At 43.3% G+C, this 16,587-nt stretch overlaps 2 protein-coding genes across 12 annotated transcripts in view; one reads left to right on the top strand and one right to left on the bottom strand.

Annotated features, from left to right (window-relative positions):
- Positions 1-4,182: 4,182 nt before the first annotated feature.
- Cldn25 (claudin 25) lies at positions 4,183-4,866 on the top strand. Its single transcript, XM_041638343.1, has one exon. It carries the CDS (start codon positions 4,183-4,185, stop codon positions 4,864-4,866), a length of 684 nt encoding a protein of 227 aa, XP_041494277.1.
- Positions 4,867-11,503: 6,637 nt separating this feature from the next.
- Usp28 (ubiquitin specific peptidase 28) overlaps positions 11,504-16,587 on the bottom strand; it is a 61,601-nt gene continuing 56,517 nt past the window's right edge. For all 11 annotated transcript variants that reach the window (XM_041638422.1, XM_041638428.1, XM_041638429.1 and 8 more), the window contains 2 exons: positions 15,774-15,969; positions 11,504-12,828 (listed from right to left, as the gene is read on the bottom strand). In XM_041638422.1, coding sequence (XP_041494356.1) covers positions 12,653-12,828; positions 15,774-15,969 — 372 coding nt within the window. In that variant the 3' untranslated portion in view covers positions 11,504-12,652. The remainder of the gene's footprint in view (positions 12,829-15,773; positions 15,970-16,587) is intronic.

Genomic DNA, 16,587 nt, shown 5'->3' with positions numbered 1-16,587 from the left:
CCAGCCAGGAGACCCTGTTAAGTTCCCTAAAGTGCTCCGCAAAGGGTCGGGATGAAAATTCAAAGCAAAGGACCCCAGCCCAGAGCCTGACATTTTAGCGGCACCCTGAAAGCACAAATCATTTCCTTTCCCATCAACTCCTGTGGCTCGGAGGCAGCAAGGGACAGAGCTGGAAGCTGGTAGGGCTGGCACCTGTTTGCAGCCAGCTGCCTTCTCAGCAGCGACCGGGCAGCAGAGGGAGCACTTCCTTCCAGGAATGTTCTGAGTCTAGGGAAGCCATTCAGATATGCACTTGGGTTGAGGAATATTCATTTTAAATTAAGGTTCCTGGATTTTTTTTTTAGTTCACAAAAATATCAAATGACAAATTTATTAAATGTATAAAGAAACAATTGAGGAAATTGCAGCACACAACGCCTGTCTGTGCTCTATGTGCTACCGAACAGTTCCCAAGCTTCTGGCAAGGGGCTGAAGGTTGAAACACACAAAGACTCACACAGAGACAGAGACACAGACCTATAGTCACTGGTAAGAAGCCCTCTATTCAATAGCACCCTGAAGGCTTATATACCCAACAGTCAGGTGGGCCAACAGGTAAAAACCTTATCCTCTGATCCTCGAGGCCAAGGCAACACATGCTCGTGAAGCAGAGCTGGTAAACAAGTTTGACACAGCCTTTAGTAACTCAAATCAGAAGGAAAGTAAAGATCACTAGCAAGGAAGAGCAGCTGGAGGCCAGGACTCCAAATGGTCCCAACAGGAAATTTTAAAAAATACCCACAAACCTAACATTAATATAACAATGATTAACACTGTGTTAAAAAACACAGAGATGGGGGGAGTTAATATTTATTTTACATGTATGGGTGTCTTGCAAGATTGTGTGTCAGCGTGTCACCTGCATGGCTGGTGCTCAGGGCAGCCAGAAGAGGGTGTCAGATCCCCTGGAACTGGAGTTACAATAAACAGTTGTGAATTGCCGTGCGGATGGTGAGAATCAAACCCAGGTTCTCTGGAAGAGCAGCCAGTTTCATGTCCATAACTGCTAAACCATCTTCGCTGCTAGAGAAGAGTTTTTAAGGACAGTGAAACTGCATTCTCTATGCTCTGCACGATGCGGTTGTCTCCTTTCAGTTCAGGACTTCAGGCTCTGCTCTGCTTCCTGTCAGCTATGAGATGGGACAGCACTTTTCTCACCCTCGCCCACCACCATTTTATGTCATGGAAATTTCTTCTACAGGCTGAAGAGATGACTCAGCGGTTAAGAACACTGGGTCTTGCACAGGACCCAGGTTCAATTCACAGCACCCAAACGACAGCTCATAATCATCCAGTTCTAGGGGACCCAGTGATCTCTTATTGCCTCCTCAGGTGCACCTACAAACACGAGGCAAAACACTCATACACATAAAATAAATCTTTTTCTTTGTTTGTTTCTCTGTGTAGCCCTGGCTGTCCTAGAACTTGCTTTATATACCAGGCTGGCCTTGAACTCACAGAGATCTACTTGCCTCTGCCTCCTAAGTGCTGGGATTAAAGGCATGTGCTACTATCCCCTGGCTAAAATAAATCTTTTTCTTATACTTTTTAAAAATTTGTTTATTTATTAAATGTATACAATATTTATAATAGAAGAGGGAACCTGATCAAATTACAGATGGTTGTGAGCCACCATTTGGTTGCTGGGACTTGAAACTCAGGACCTCTGGAAGAGCAGCCAGTGCTCTTAACCTCTGGGCCATCTCTCCAGCCCCTATACTTTTTTTTTAAGTCAGTGTTTTAATGCGGTGAAGACTGCCCTTGAACTACTAGCCAAGATGACTTTGAACTTCTGATCCTCTTGTTGCTGCCTCCTGAATGCTAAGTTTGACCACATGTTATGTGGTGCTCGGTATGCAACCAAAGGCTTTGTTTGGTGAGGGTTTCTATGGCTGTGAAGAGACACCATGACTACGGCAACTCTTCTTTTTCTTTAACTTTCCTCCTTTTTAAGTATGTCATATTTTTATTGAAAAAGTTAGTCTATTATCCTAGCAACCATGTTCATTTACATTGTCAAGTCATATGCTGTAATGAGCCACTCTATGCAAGACCTCCCACACTGCACAGGAATTAGGGATTTACAGTGTTAAAGTCAAACATCTGAAGTTTTATAATGCTTTCTTTCAAACATAATGTGGGAATAGCTGACACTCTCCATGTCACAGAAAAAGGAAATTAAGCAAAAGATGAATATGAAAACTCTGCTTACAAAAGCCTTCCAGTGGCCCCAAACATAGGATACATAAACAACTAAGGTTTACTGTGGAAATCTCAAATTCTCATGAGATGACTATACCAGACACTAGGGCCATGCTGACGTTTATTAATCATCAATGCAAACGTTGTCTTCAGGATACCTGCAATGTTTCCACTTACGAGAACACCTGCAGGAAGAACTGTTGCTCACATCAAGCCAAGGTAGGAAGGAAACAGTGTGGTGGTATAATAAGGGTCCAAGACTACGGCAACTCTAATAAAGGAAAACATTAAACTGAGGCTGGCTTATAGTTCAGAGGTTTAGAGCATTACCATCATGGTGGGAAGCATGGTGATATATTATAGGCAGACATCATGCTGGAGAGGTAGCTGAGAGTTCTTGTAGCGTGAATTCCAATTGGTCTTAATAAAAACCCTGAGTGAGATATAGGGGTTAATGCTGAAAGACTAGAGAAACAGAGAGTAACTAAACACTAGTTCTTACCTCTACTGAATCATCAGACCAAAGCGGCAATCCTGTCCCAACACATCCTCAGACTGAATGCTGTCTCTATGAAACCTCAGACTGAATTCTGAGTTCTTTTCTCCACCCAACCATATCACTTCCCTTCTCCACCTCCCTAGTGCTAAGATTAAAGGCGTGAGCCACCACCGGGTGGCTCTGTTTCTCTTTTAGACTGATTCAATCTCGTGTAGCCCAGGCTGGCCTTGAACTCACAGAGATCCATCTGCTTCTGTCTCCCGAGTGCTGAGACTAAAGGTGTGTGGCACCACTGCCTGGCCTCTATGGCTAACTAGTGTGGCTAGTTCCACACTCTGATCTTCAGGCAAGCTTTATTTGTTAAAGCACAAACAAGTTATCAGCACAAGTTCTACATCTGGATTGGCAGGCAGCAGAAAGAGAGAGTGACAGTGGGCCTGCCTTGAGCATCTGAAACCTCAACACCCACCCCCCCAGACATACTTCCTCCAACAAGGCCACACCTCCTAATAGTGTCACTCCCTATGGGCCTATGAGGGTCATTTTCATTCAAACCACCACGCTGTACATGTGTATATGTAGTATGTGTGTGCCTGGTACCTATGGAGGCCAGAAGACAGTGTTGGGATCCCCTGGAACTTATTTACAGACAGTTGTGAACTGCCATGTGGGTGCTGGGAAGTGAACCCAGATCCTCTAGAAGAGCAGCTTGCTCTCTTAACTACCAAGTCATCTCTTCAGCCTCAACATCACTTTAAAATGACTCTTGTATTAACCAACATGTATAAGTATTAACAAGTTTCAATGGATGTTCTAAAATAAATCTTTCTATATAACCTCAAAAATAGATAAAATCTGATGAGTTCTGGGTCAAAGTCTATACATATTTTAAATTTTTAGTTATATTTATTCATATGTTTGTGCACATATATAGAGGTCAGAGGACAACTTGTGGTCATCAGTTCTCTCCTCTTACAGTGTGAGTCCTTAGGCTTGAATTCAGGTTATCACACTGGACAGCAAGCACCTTTACCCACTGAGCCATCTCACTTGCCCCGTATATTTAAAAGTATACAAATGAAGTCACCTTGTCTTTGGGAAAGATCATGTCAAGGTGTACTTCCAGAACACCATTTTTGTAATCTCAGAGTCGGGGAGTGATTTTGACTCTCTGAATGTATTTATCAAATATAGTGACAGCTTGCTCTATGGCTACTGGCCTCTCTCATGGGACCCTCCTTCAGAATTCATCCCCACATCTGATGCTGGCCACACCTCTAGCCCCAAACACTGCCAAATCCCTGACATCTGTCTCAGCTGCTGCACTGAAAACTAAGCCTGGAGTCCTCTGAAATCCTGAGACTGCCCACTCCAGCCTCCCAGGAAGTCATTCCAGCTCACCAGTCCCTGAGCTTATATCCCCTTCTGCAGAGGGCACAGCCATGGCCTGTAGTTTCCGTGGGGGAGTCCAGCTTGGAGGTCTGCTCCTGTCTGTTCTTGGCTGGGTATTCTCTTGCATCACCACCATCCTTCCCCAGTGGAAAACTCTCAATCTGGACCTGAATGAAATGGAAACCTGGATCTCGGGACTCTGGGAGGCATGTGTGAGTCAGGAGGAAGCTGGCACTGTATGCAAAGCTTTCGAGTCCTTTCTGTCTCTGCCCCAAGAGCTACAGGTAGCCCGCATCCTCATGGTGGCTTCTCATGGGCTGGGACTGTTGGGACTTCTGCTTTCTGGCTATGGACTGGAATGCCTCCAGTTTCACAGGTCCAGAGTTTTTAAGACTCGGCTGTGCCTTCTGGGAGGGGCTTTGGAGGCATCAGCTTCAGCCACTACCCTCTTTCCTGTCTCCTGGGTGGCCTATGCAACATTCCAAGACTTCTGGGATGACAGTGTCCCTGATATTGTGCCACGGTGGGAGTTTGGAGATGCCCTGTTCCTGGGCTGGGCTGCTGGGCTTCTCCTAGCTCTGGGTGGACTTCTCCTTATCATCTCTGCTTGCCTGGGAAATGAAGTAGCTTCTCCCTGGACGGCTGCAGCAACAGCTCCACCAGTCTGTGTTCCAGTAGAGGAATTTGATGGGTCCTTCCACCTCACACGAAGACCGGTGAACCAAGTCGTCTAGAACTGGAGTCTTCCCAGAAATCTCTACAATAAAGGAATGCCAGTAGGCTCGAGTGGTCACTATCTGATTTGTCAAAGGTCTCATTATCTTGGTGGTCTGGGTGCTTTACATGAGAATTAAAAGTCAGGACAGTTTCTTACAAACATATTTATCTCACTTGAAATTTTATTTACATAGAAGTGTTTTCAGCTGAGGGTACATTGCATGCTTGTGATTTCAGCACATGGGAAGCTGGGGGGAAAAAGAGAATTTAAGGTCAACCTTGGTGCATGGTGAAATCCTGTCTCAAACTTCCAGGGGGAAAAAAAGTTGATCATGGTGGCTCTCACTTGTAATGTTAACATGCAGGAAGCTGAGCCAAGAGAAATGCCCTAAGTTCAAAGTCAGTCTAGACTACTGTGTTGAAATAAAACAAAACAAACTCATAGTATTAATTATATATTTAATCACTTTGATTATTTTATTAAGGAATATACTTTTATACAAAGTCACCAGAGATAATCTGGTATGAAGAGACATTGCATGTTTAGCTAGAAATGTTGGTGATGTGTTGGCAAAAAATGAATTATTGGCCCACAATGACCTGTAGCATGGGAGTCCTCAGGTGTGTGACTTGAATCATAAATCTCTGCTGCCTATAGCTGAGCAGGGCTCCTGAAGGGCACAGCTTTGCTTTGTTTCTGATTCATCATAAGGCTGTGACGGTCCCAGGTTTCTCCCTAAAAGTGATCATCCCTGTGAGTGAGTAGCAAGCTGCCCAACCTTTCGGATTCGTCCAGGACTCAGTACATCCACAGTGAAAACTAGCAAATTCATAAGCACATTGAGACAAACTGGTCACTCTAGGATAGTTGTGCCTGAGGCAGACTTGTGTGCACAAAGAATTCTCAGTTCCACAAAATGTCTTTACCATATGCTTCAAAAGCACACTATAACTCTTTTTTCAGGGAAGGGGATTTGTTCCAATAGATAGAGTGCCTGCTTGCCTCGCATACAGGAAGTCCTGGGGTCTATTATCAGAACTACTTAAGGGCAGATGTGATGGTGCGTGCCTGTGATGCTACCTAGGAGGAGGCAAACTCAAGGCCAGCACAGGCTACTTGAGACCTTGTTAAAGACAGAGAGGAGAGAGAAGAAGGGAGAGGGAGACAGACAAAGACACAGAGTGAGAGAGAGACTTCATTGCTATTATATTATTTGGGGCTGGGGAGATAGTTTAGTTGTTGGAGCATCTGCCTAACATGTAAGACCTTGGATTTGATCTCCAGCACCATAGAATAAACACATTTGTCAAGGCAGCGTAAGTCAGCATCCTTTTTCTTTTTTCTTTTGGTTTTCTGAGACATGGTTTCTCTGTGTAACAGTCCTGGCTGTCCTGGAGCTCACTCTATAGACCAGGCTGTCCTTGAACTGAGATCCACCTGCCTCTGCCTCCCAAGCGCTGGGATTACAGGTGTGCACCACCACTGGCAGGCCACCAGAATCCTTTTTCAAAAAGCCATTTCCCCAGGCTGACAAGAGGGTTCAGTGACTAAGGCACTTGCCACCAAGCCTGATAACCTGAATTTGACCCCCCAGAATGCACATAAAGCTAAGAACTCACTCCATAAAGTTGCCCTCTGGCCTGCACCACTGCTCCAACATCAAGTGCAAAATAACAATACATAACATTAGGAAAAATGTTTACAAAAGAAATGGGTGTGGTTGTGCATGCCTTGAATCCCAACACTCAAGGAGAGGCAGGTGGTGGCTGCCAGTTCAAGGCTGAGCAGGGCTACTTACAGAGACTTTGTCTTAGAAAAGAGGGAGAGAAGGTGGGAAGGAGGGAGGGAGGGACACCCCCTCCCAGGAAATGGAGACCACAAAAGTGTAACAATGTTTCCCTTCCTGAATCCCTGGGAGTGTGAGCTCTCTGGAAAGGTCCTTTCCCTTTGATGTGTGCTTCTCTATGAACAAGCACTGACATATACAGAGGCAAACATCAGGAGGGAACTAACCCTCTGACTAGAGTGTGTACTTCACAGCTTATTCTGTCCTTAGTCAATCAGAAAACTACTTCTGATAACTGTTTTTCAGCTATTCTTTTTCTCAACAGGTTCAAAGTTTGGTGGGCCAAGCATCAGGAAGAGGTGAGGCTCAAAGATCCAAGGATTTCCTGGTCCCTAGAGTGTCTGCTTCACAGAGCCACCACTCACCTATCTGATCATTTATTCTCTCCTCTAACAAATATTTATTTTTTTTATTTATTTAACTTTATTATGTTTGTTGGTGTGAAGGTGTCAGATCTCATGGAACTGCATTTTCAGACAGTTGTGAGCTGCCATGTGGGTGCTGGGAATCGAACCCGGGTCCTCCGGAAGAGCAGTCAGTGCTCTCAACCGCTGAGCCATCTCTCCAGCCCCTCTAACAAATATTTATAAGCACTCACCATGTTCCAGGTACTGTGCTGGGAAGCAACTGAAAAATAAGACAAACCGTATCCAGGGGCCTCGTTCAAAGAACACAGACATTAAAATAAAATCACTGAAATCACCGGGTGGTGGCATACACCTCTTACCCTAGCACTTCAGAGGCAGAGGCAGGGGGATCTCTGAGTTTGAGGCAGCCTGGTCTACAGAGTGAGCTCCAGGACAGCCAGGGCTACACAGAGAAACCGTCTCAAAACCCCGGGGTTGGGGGGGTAGTAAAACCACACAAATCAATGTAACACCACACAGTTCAAGATGACACAGCAGGAGGGAAGAGAAGTCTTCAGAGCCACAGCTGGGCACCCCAAAGAAGTGGCAACTGTAGAAAGGTAGGGGTGAAATTCAACATGAAGAGGAAGAGGACAAGGCTGACAGTGCAGGAAGGCGTTAGACCTTGCAGCACCCTCGGGTTCATGATAAAGATGCTGTCACCTTTCTCAGCATCATAGGAAGCCGACCGATGGAGCACCAGGCCTGGTAGAGAACTCAGCCCTCCAACTGCAGCCTTTCAGATAGGCTTGTCCCCATCACACAATTGGCTGGGGCTTAAGAGCTTTCAAACTCTTGAAAGGCTTCTGGAAGAGCTTGAAAGGTCTTTGGACCAGAAGAGCAGCTAGAACTATCCATGTTAACAAGGGGGGAATGAGGCAGCATACCTGAGGCAGTAAGTAGCTAAGTCAAGATTTGACATTAAGGATGCCTCTCTGAACCCCATCCTGTTTCACCATTGGAAGGGCACCTATACAACCCACCACACCCAAAGACTCACATTGAAAATCCTCCTTCACACTGTTTACCCAATCAGGGTCTTTGCAGACAGCTGGTTCACCTGCGCCTGCTGGTGGCTTTCTGGTCCCTCATCTTAATCCCATGTTTGCAGGTGTTGATGACATTTATCGTCAGCATTCAATTACGGCTTTCTCTGCAGAGAAAATATCCTGTCTCCCCACTCTCCTTTTGAAGGACACAACGGCATGGGCTAAGGAGAAAGGCTGCTGCTTGACATGTAATAGCATGAACAGAGTGTCATTCCCAGGAGACTCCAGCTACCCCTGAATGGACTGTCCACCACAATGCCATGATCTTTACCCACCTGTTTTGAGGACCAAATGAGAGTTAAAAACAGAACTAATTAAATCTTTAACAAGGAATTTTCTCACAAGCTTGTAAATTGTTCTAATTTAAAACACTTCTTGGCCACTACTTGCCTGACATTGCTGAGGCCCTGGGTTCAATCCCCAGTAGGACACCTTTCCCCTTAAAAAAAAAAAAACTATGAAATTTTACATGGAAAGATTAAAAATCCATGTTTGATGTCTAAAGTCATTTTGAAAGGCTGATCTAAAACTCCCTATGTAGTTGAGAAGCCCCCTGCCACCATCTCTAGAGTGGTCTCAGGCTTTAAACCAGATGTCTGTGCTGTCATGGAAGGAACTTATTATCTCACCTAAAGCACATTAAGAATTCTGCATCAACTGTAGAGCCATGGAGGCCTTAGGACCCAGGAGGCTCGGCTTCTAGGATATTCTTCTTGTGGCCAAGAAGCTAGCAAAGGTCTGAAAGATGGTCTTTCATCCATCCTGTAGCCCTTGCTAATTGCTTCCTTGTCTGTTTAATGTATCCACCTTTCTTAAAATATGTAGGGTAAAAATGAGCTTTAATGATTCACCTTTTCCCCCCTAATTATTTGAAGTGCTAGGACTTGTACACAGGATCCTAAGCATGCAAGTTAAATCATCAAGTCTCCTGTTTTTGGTAATTTCTGTTGATTTGTTTGTTTTTGAGACAGTTTCTCTGTGTAGCTCTGGCAGTCCTGGAATTCACTCTGTAGGCCAGGTTGACCTTGAACTCACAGAGATCTGCCTGCTTCTACTTCCCAAGTGCTGGGATTAAAGGTGTGCACCACCATCACCGGCAATTAGTTCTAAAAGGAGCTAACCAATTTCCATCTCACCATGTCTTCACAGCACATACTGAGGTAAACACCATGCTCAAACACTTCCCTCTCTCACACTGGCTTTGTCCTCTTCTCATTCTTTCACCCTCAGCATTCTTATCCCCAAATCTTTAAAAATGATGAAGTAACTGAGATGTCACATCACAGCTGCTCAGGAAGCTGAAGTCAGAAGACTGGACTTCTAGGTGAACATAGAACAAAGATTCTGTCTCAAGAGTCAAGAGCCTGTGAGATGCTTTAGTGGGTGAAGACACTACACAACCTGAGTGCATTCCTGAAAACTTGCAAAACGGAAGGAAAAAAACAAATCCCACAGGTTGTCTCTGGCCCCCACAGCATATTACGGTACATATATACACACCAGCTAAATAAATACAATAAAAAAGTTTTAAAATTACATTAGAAACATTTTAAGCTAGGAGCAGTAGCTTATACTGTAACCCCAACACATGGGGGGGGGTGACAGCTGCAAGTTCAGGGCAAACCTGGGCTGCATGGTATTTTCCAGCTGGCCCGCTGCAGATAAGACCCAGTGTCAAAAAAATAAAAAAAAAAGTTAAGAGCCAATAAAAACATAGAAACATTCTAAGCCATAGCTTAAGAGCTGTTAAAAAGTTACTTGGTGTGGGTGCACCCCTCGTGGTCCTGAGTTCCTTGCTCGTGCTCTCTCTCTCCTTCTGCTCCTGATTTGGACCTTGAGATTTCAGTCCTGTGCTCCAATGTGGGTCTTTGTCTCTGTCTCCTTTCATCGCTTGCTGAAGGTTAATGTTCAGGAGGATGCCTATATGTTTTTCTTTGGGTTCTCCTTATTTAGCTTCTCTAGGATCTGAGACAATGGGGATGTTCTACTGGGAACTCACCAAGAACAGCTGGCCTGGGTCTGGAAAAGCCTGGGATAAAACCAGACTCTCTGAACATAGCGGACAATGAGGACTACTGAGAACTCAAGAACAATGGCAATGGGTTTCTGATCCTACTGCACGCACTGGCTATGTGGGAGCCTAGGCAGTTTGGATGCTCAACTTACTAGACCTGGATGGAGGTGGGGGTTCCTTGGACTTCCCACAGGACAGGGAACCCTGATTGCTTTTCGGGCGCGGGGGGGACTTAATTGGGGGAGGGGGAGGGAAATGGGAGGCGGTGGCAGGGAAGAGACAGAAATCTTTAATAAATAAATAAATTAAGCCGGGCGGTGGTGGCGCACGCCTTTAATCCCAGCACTCGGGAGGCAGAGGCAGGCGGATCTCTGTGAGTTCGAGATCAGCCTGGTCTACAGAGCTAGTTCCAGGACAAGCTCCAAAGCCACAAAGAAACCCTGTCTCGAAAAAACCAAAAACAAACAAATAAATAAATAAATAAACAAATAAATAAATAAATTAAAAAAAAAGAAAGAAAAAAAAAGTTACTTGGTGATACAAGCCTGTAGTCTCAGTACTTGGGAGGCAGACAGTAAAGATCAGAGTTTGAGAACAAACTAGGCTACATGAGTCTCTCAAAGACAAACATCAACAGCAAAATCATACTCCGTGAATCTCAGAAAGACAGGGGTATACAAAAAGGTAGCCAGCTACACAAGATTGAGAAATTGCGTGTCAGTACTCCCTCTAATGATCAGGTTGGATCTAAATAATGCAGACTACTTAGCCATTGCAGGTGTGTATTGGGGGTGGGGTGGGTAGAGACAGGGCAAAGGGTTGAGTGGCTAGGAGCACTTGCTAACCCAGCGGTTATCAATCTTCCTGATACTGAGACCCTTTAATACAGTTCCTCATGTTGTGGTGATCCCCAACCATAAAATCATTTTCATTGCTACTTCATAAGTGATTTTGATAGTTATGAATCATAATGTGAATATCTGTGCTTTCCTATGGTCTTAGGTGACCTCTGTGAAAGGATCATCCAATCCCCAGAAGGGTTGATTCACAGGCTGAGAAACATTGCGCTAGCTCGAGTTTGGTTCCCAGCATATAGCAGGTGGCTGATAACTCCAGCTCCAGGGAATCCAACACATCTTCTGGCCTCTGTGGGCTCTTGCACACATGGGATATGCATACACATAAATAAAAAACAAACTTTTGAAAAAAAGAATGAGGTGAACAGAGAATCGCTCATCACCTCTCCCATTTTTAAAAAAAAATCATAAATGCTATGGAGTCCACTCATTTCAAAATGGGAAACATAGATTTAAAAAAAAAAGGCCATACTACACACCAAAGGTAAAACAAATACTTTTATTGCACATTTATAAAATCTGCATAGTTGTGTTGTTTTCTTCCCTCCCATGATTTCTCCACTGATCCTTAAAATTTGGCTAAAACATGAGTTTCCAATTAAAAGTTCTTTAAAAATGGATTTCTCTCTACATATACATACAGATAAATGTTCTTTTCTTTATACAAATTCACATCCCTTATTTTCTAAAAAGAGAGATAAGAGAAGAGAATCAAAATGTTCTTTTAGGGCAAGGTATCTAGCCTTAAACACCTGCTTTAGACAATTTTCAAAATTTTGCTTAATTTTGGTTACTAACTATTAAAATGTTTCTTGTGCAGCTTCCCAATACCACTGGGCTGACAGTCCATGATGCTTTCACTCAGGACTGAATGTGAAGTTTCCTGATTTATCTAAAATATATACAGACCAAAAGGGGAGGTTGCTCTTCCTGGCTTTGCAGTGCAGCCTCAGGTTCCACCCACGTGTGGAAGGAAGGATTCATCAGTGCCCCCTCCATCACTGTCAAGAGCCACGCAAGAATTCTATTACCAATCTCTGATAGGTAGGGATTTTAAATGTCACCTGAACTTGACAAAATAAGTAATAACTGCTCCTCCAGTTCAGTTCTGATGAGTCACCCTTCTGCTGCCAGAAATACTGGTGACTCAAGGGCAATTTAAAAAGTGACATGAGGCCGGGCGGTGGTGGCGCACGCCTTTAATCCCAGCACTCGGGAGGCAGAGGCAGGCGGATCTCTGTGAGTTCGAGACCAGCCTGGTCTACAGAGCTAGTTCCAGGACAGGCTCCAAAGCCACAGAGAAACCCTGTCTCGAAAAACCAAAAAAAAAAAAAAAAAGTGACATGAGGCTTATAGAAACCCAAGTATTATGGGAGATTAAAAAGGCAATTCAGGTCTTCTGGGATAATTCAAAACTATAATGCACTGGCCTTCTTCAGTGAAGTAGCTCTCATGATTCTGTACCTAAATGTGCACTTTATCCTTAATCCCTTTAAACACACACCATGACAGGGGTGAGGGTCTGAACCTTGCTCAGCCACCCAGTCCCCGTCTCCAGCAGAATCTGCAACAACAGACTGCTGTGTAACAGGAGGTGACCAGAGACCAGGCTGAGTCTGGGCCGAGGGACTATTTCACTGTCACTGTTGAAACTCCTTGAATGGACTCCATGACAGCTGCAAACCGGCTGCAAAGGTCATAGGGGGAATTCGGTCTAATAGTTGGAGGCTCTTTCAAGATGATGATTTCCGCAGAAGGATCTAGAAGTCTGGGTAGAAACTCCCCTAAGCACAGCTGCAGATTTTCTGTAGAGAAAAAATGGATGGTTATGTACAAAGCTAAAGAGATCTTAGTGGAAACTAAGAAGCCTGCAGCTATACAGGAGGGCCTTCAAGCAGCCAACCTCTAGCTCCCACAGCATGCATCCTGCTGCAGCTAACAGAGAGGATGCCTTTGAGACTCTGCCTCTCACTGTAGCTGAAAGCCCACATAGGGCTGCATAACTGAGTGTATGTCCATGCCTGTTTATATGGGGGAGAGGCTGTCATGAAAACTTTGGCAGCACTAAGAGCAAACATGTGATGGTGACTCCACTGAGGACTTGGTTCTAAACACACAATGTGCATTCAATCCAGTCAATGCCAACACATGCTGCCAAACTTGCCCTTTATAGAAACATTAAAATTTAATCACAGAAAATACTTTTTAAACATTTTCCTACCATCATTTGATGTATGTAGTATCAAATTAGGTTACCTCTGGATTGGATTGGATGTAGTAAGGTGCTTGATTTTAAAAAATTGCTTTGAGTTGCTGACTTGTTTCATTTAAAAAAAAAAAAGCATATGTGACCTTTGGCTTAGGATTAGATCAGAATTTCTATCATTTCTGAAACATCCCTCAAGTACCTCTACCATTTTATACTACATATTTATGTAAAGTGGTATACTCAGTATTGATATTCATAGAATTAAAATACCAATAAACTTTGAAAACCAGTGTTTTTCAGATGTTCTAAATCCTGAAGTATCAAATATTCAATCCAGATTTAATCCTTTATAGAAAAAGAAAGCAATGCATCTCACGAGCATGAAAATTTGTTATTGTCTTTAACAAATGCTACGGTTGATTTGCATACCTATTTGATATGCCTACATACCTGGGGTGTGTAAAATGAGACCAGTGAGATGGCTCAAAGAGTAAAGGGCTTGCTGCACAAGCCGAGACTTGAGTTCAATACCCAGACCCCAGGTAAAGATGAGAAGAGAAGACAAACTCCACAAAGTTGTCTTCTGAATTACACACACACTATGGCACCTGCATCCCCCGACACATCATCATCATCATCATCATCATCATCATCATCATCATCATAATAATAAACAATATTTTTTTAAGTAGCTTGGTTTGGTAGGGCATGCCTTTAATCCCAGGTTTCAGGAAACAGAGGTAAGCAGATCTCTTTTGAATTTGAGGCCAGTCTGGTTTACAGAGTGAGTTTTAGGCCAGCCAGAACATAGTGAGACGCTGACTAAAAACAAACAAACAAATAGTTCCATGGGTGAAAAGGAGGTACAAGCAGGAAAAAATTGAAAAGCCCTACTTTAGGTCAGATCAGTAAGAAGCAAAGCCCTGCTGGCCAAGTAGCAAAAGCTATTTTGCCATCATGGTTATTCTTATTAACAATCATTCCCTTAAAACTTGAGAAATTGGATGTGATGTTCTGAACCACAGATACAATGGTGCTATTGTCTTTCAAAGGCTTAAATACACAGTGCACAGAGAATTAATAAACTATAGAGCACACGTGGCCTAAAGAAAAGCAGATAAAAGGAAGCACCACCAATTGCTTATTACAAGATTTAGCAATAAATCCTGCATACCAGAACAAATCATTAGATTATCTTTACATGAGTAGACAATGAACAAGCAGGATTCCTATCAGAATATACTCCTTTCAAGCTAACTGAACCCACCTACAAAATACTAGCCTCAGTATCTCTTAAGATATTCCATTTACTCAGTATGTTTTCTAGATCCATCCACTTGCTTCCAAATTTCAAGATGTCATTATTTTTTTCTGCGGTTTAGTACTCCATAGTGTAAATGTACCTCATTTTTTCTTATTCATTCTCTAGTTGAGGGGCATTTAGGTTGTTTCCGGGTTCTGACTATGACAAATAATGCTGCTGTAAACATAGTTGAGCACATGTCCTTGTGGCAGGACTGAGTGAGGTAACCCAGACCCAGAAAGACAAACATCATATGTACTCACTCATAAGGGGCTTTTAGACATAAAGTAAAGAAAAACCAGCCTACAATTCACAATCCTAGAGAACCTAGATAGCAAGAGGACCCTAAGAAAGACATACATGGATCTAATGTACATAGGAAGAAGAAAAAGACAAGATCTCCTGAGTAAACTGCGAGTAAATAGGGACCATGGAAGAGTGTAGAAGGGGAGAGGAGAAAAAAGGAGGGGAATGGAGAAAATATATAGCTCAATAAAAACAATTAAAAAATGAAAAAAAAAAAAGGGCTGGAGAGATGTGGTTAAGAGCACTGACTGCTCTTCCAGAGGTCCTGAGTTCAATTCCCAGTAACCATATGGTGGCTCACAGCCACCTATAATGAGACCTGGCGCCCCCTTCTGGCTTGTGGGCATACATGGAAGGAATGCTGTACACATAATAAATAAATAAATATTAAAAAAAAATGAAAAAAAAAAGATATTCCATTTACTAATTCACTGAAGTAATTAGTTAATAATATTTTTATACACAGTAACTTCAAACCTTAGGAAATTTAGAGAGCCATCAGCTAATCACACTCTGCATAAACATATTTTGATGTTTAAACCATTAAAACCCAGAATTTAGTAGTTGGAGAAATAACAGAAGGCTAACGTTCCTACAGAGTACTGACTGTTTTCACACAGGGATTGCTGAGGCAGAGGAGTAGCAAGGGCTGTAGGGTACTTGCTCAGCATGGCCCTAGGTTTAGTTCCAAGTATTGGAAAAAATTAAAAAGTGACAAACTAAGTCACAGCTCTATAGAAATTGCTGACCCGAGTGGTTTCAGGACTGGCTGAGACAAGGAGGTGGAAAGGAGTAAAAGCCAAGCTCCCAGACTCTCTTTCCATGGAGCATACCCATGTATCTTACTGAAGATATTAGGGGTTCCCAGCGACACTAAGGAGTGAGACCACTATGAATTCCCAGATACTCTATAAGCAGTACTACTGACATACCTGCGATATCCTTCCCCAGGTAAGAGCACCAATGGTTCCTCATGACTTCAATGGCATCCAAGTCATCCTTGGAGATGTCGTTATTAATGATCAGGTGGATACAGGGAATGATCAACTCATTCATCACATTAATGCCCTCTGTTACAGAGTGGTCCTCATTTGTTTCAAACAGAGAAGCAGCCTTGGCATTGAGCTCCTACAGATAAAAGGCAGAGAGGCGGAGAACGTTTGGGGAAAAAGTATCAACTTAGTAGGAATCTAAGCCAACAGTCACACCAAAATCACCTAACTGGGGGCAGAGGGAGCACAGGTTCCTTCCCCAGATGTGCTGACATAATTATGATTAGGATGTAGGTGACCTGGGCCCTGTGATTTTAGAGCAACTACCATGATGATCTGAATGCACCCAAACTTGTGACTCGGTGGCCAAAACTTAAAAGTCAAGGTCATATTTGAGATCTGTTTCTACCCAAAGACCTATTTAGTGATTCTCAAACTTCACTGACTGATGGGGGAGTCTTCTGTTTTGTGTTAATTTAATTGGTTAAATAAAGAGACTGCCTTGGCCCTTTAATAGGATATAAAATTAGGTAGGCGGAGTAAACAGAACAGAATGCTGGGAGAAAGAAGCTGAGTCAAGGAGTCGCCATGATTCACCTACCGGACACAGAAGCAGGTTAAGATCGTCCCTGGTAAGTCACCTCGTGTTGTTACAGGGATATTAGAAATGGGTTAGATCGATATGTAAGAGCTAGCCAATAAGAGGCTGTGTCTAAAAGAATACAGTTTCTGTATAAATTATTTCGGGTGTAAA

The sequence above is a fragment of the Microtus oregoni genome, unplaced genomic scaffold (genome assembly GCF_018167655.1).
Source record: "Microtus oregoni isolate MIOR12 unplaced genomic scaffold, Mior012 000055F_ref0000237, whole genome shotgun sequence".
NCBI classification, from domain to species: domain Eukaryota; kingdom Metazoa; phylum Chordata; class Mammalia; order Rodentia; family Cricetidae; genus Microtus; species Microtus oregoni.
The sequence above is the reverse complement of the archived record's forward strand: the minus strand, read 5'-3'. Positions and strand labels throughout refer to the sequence as shown.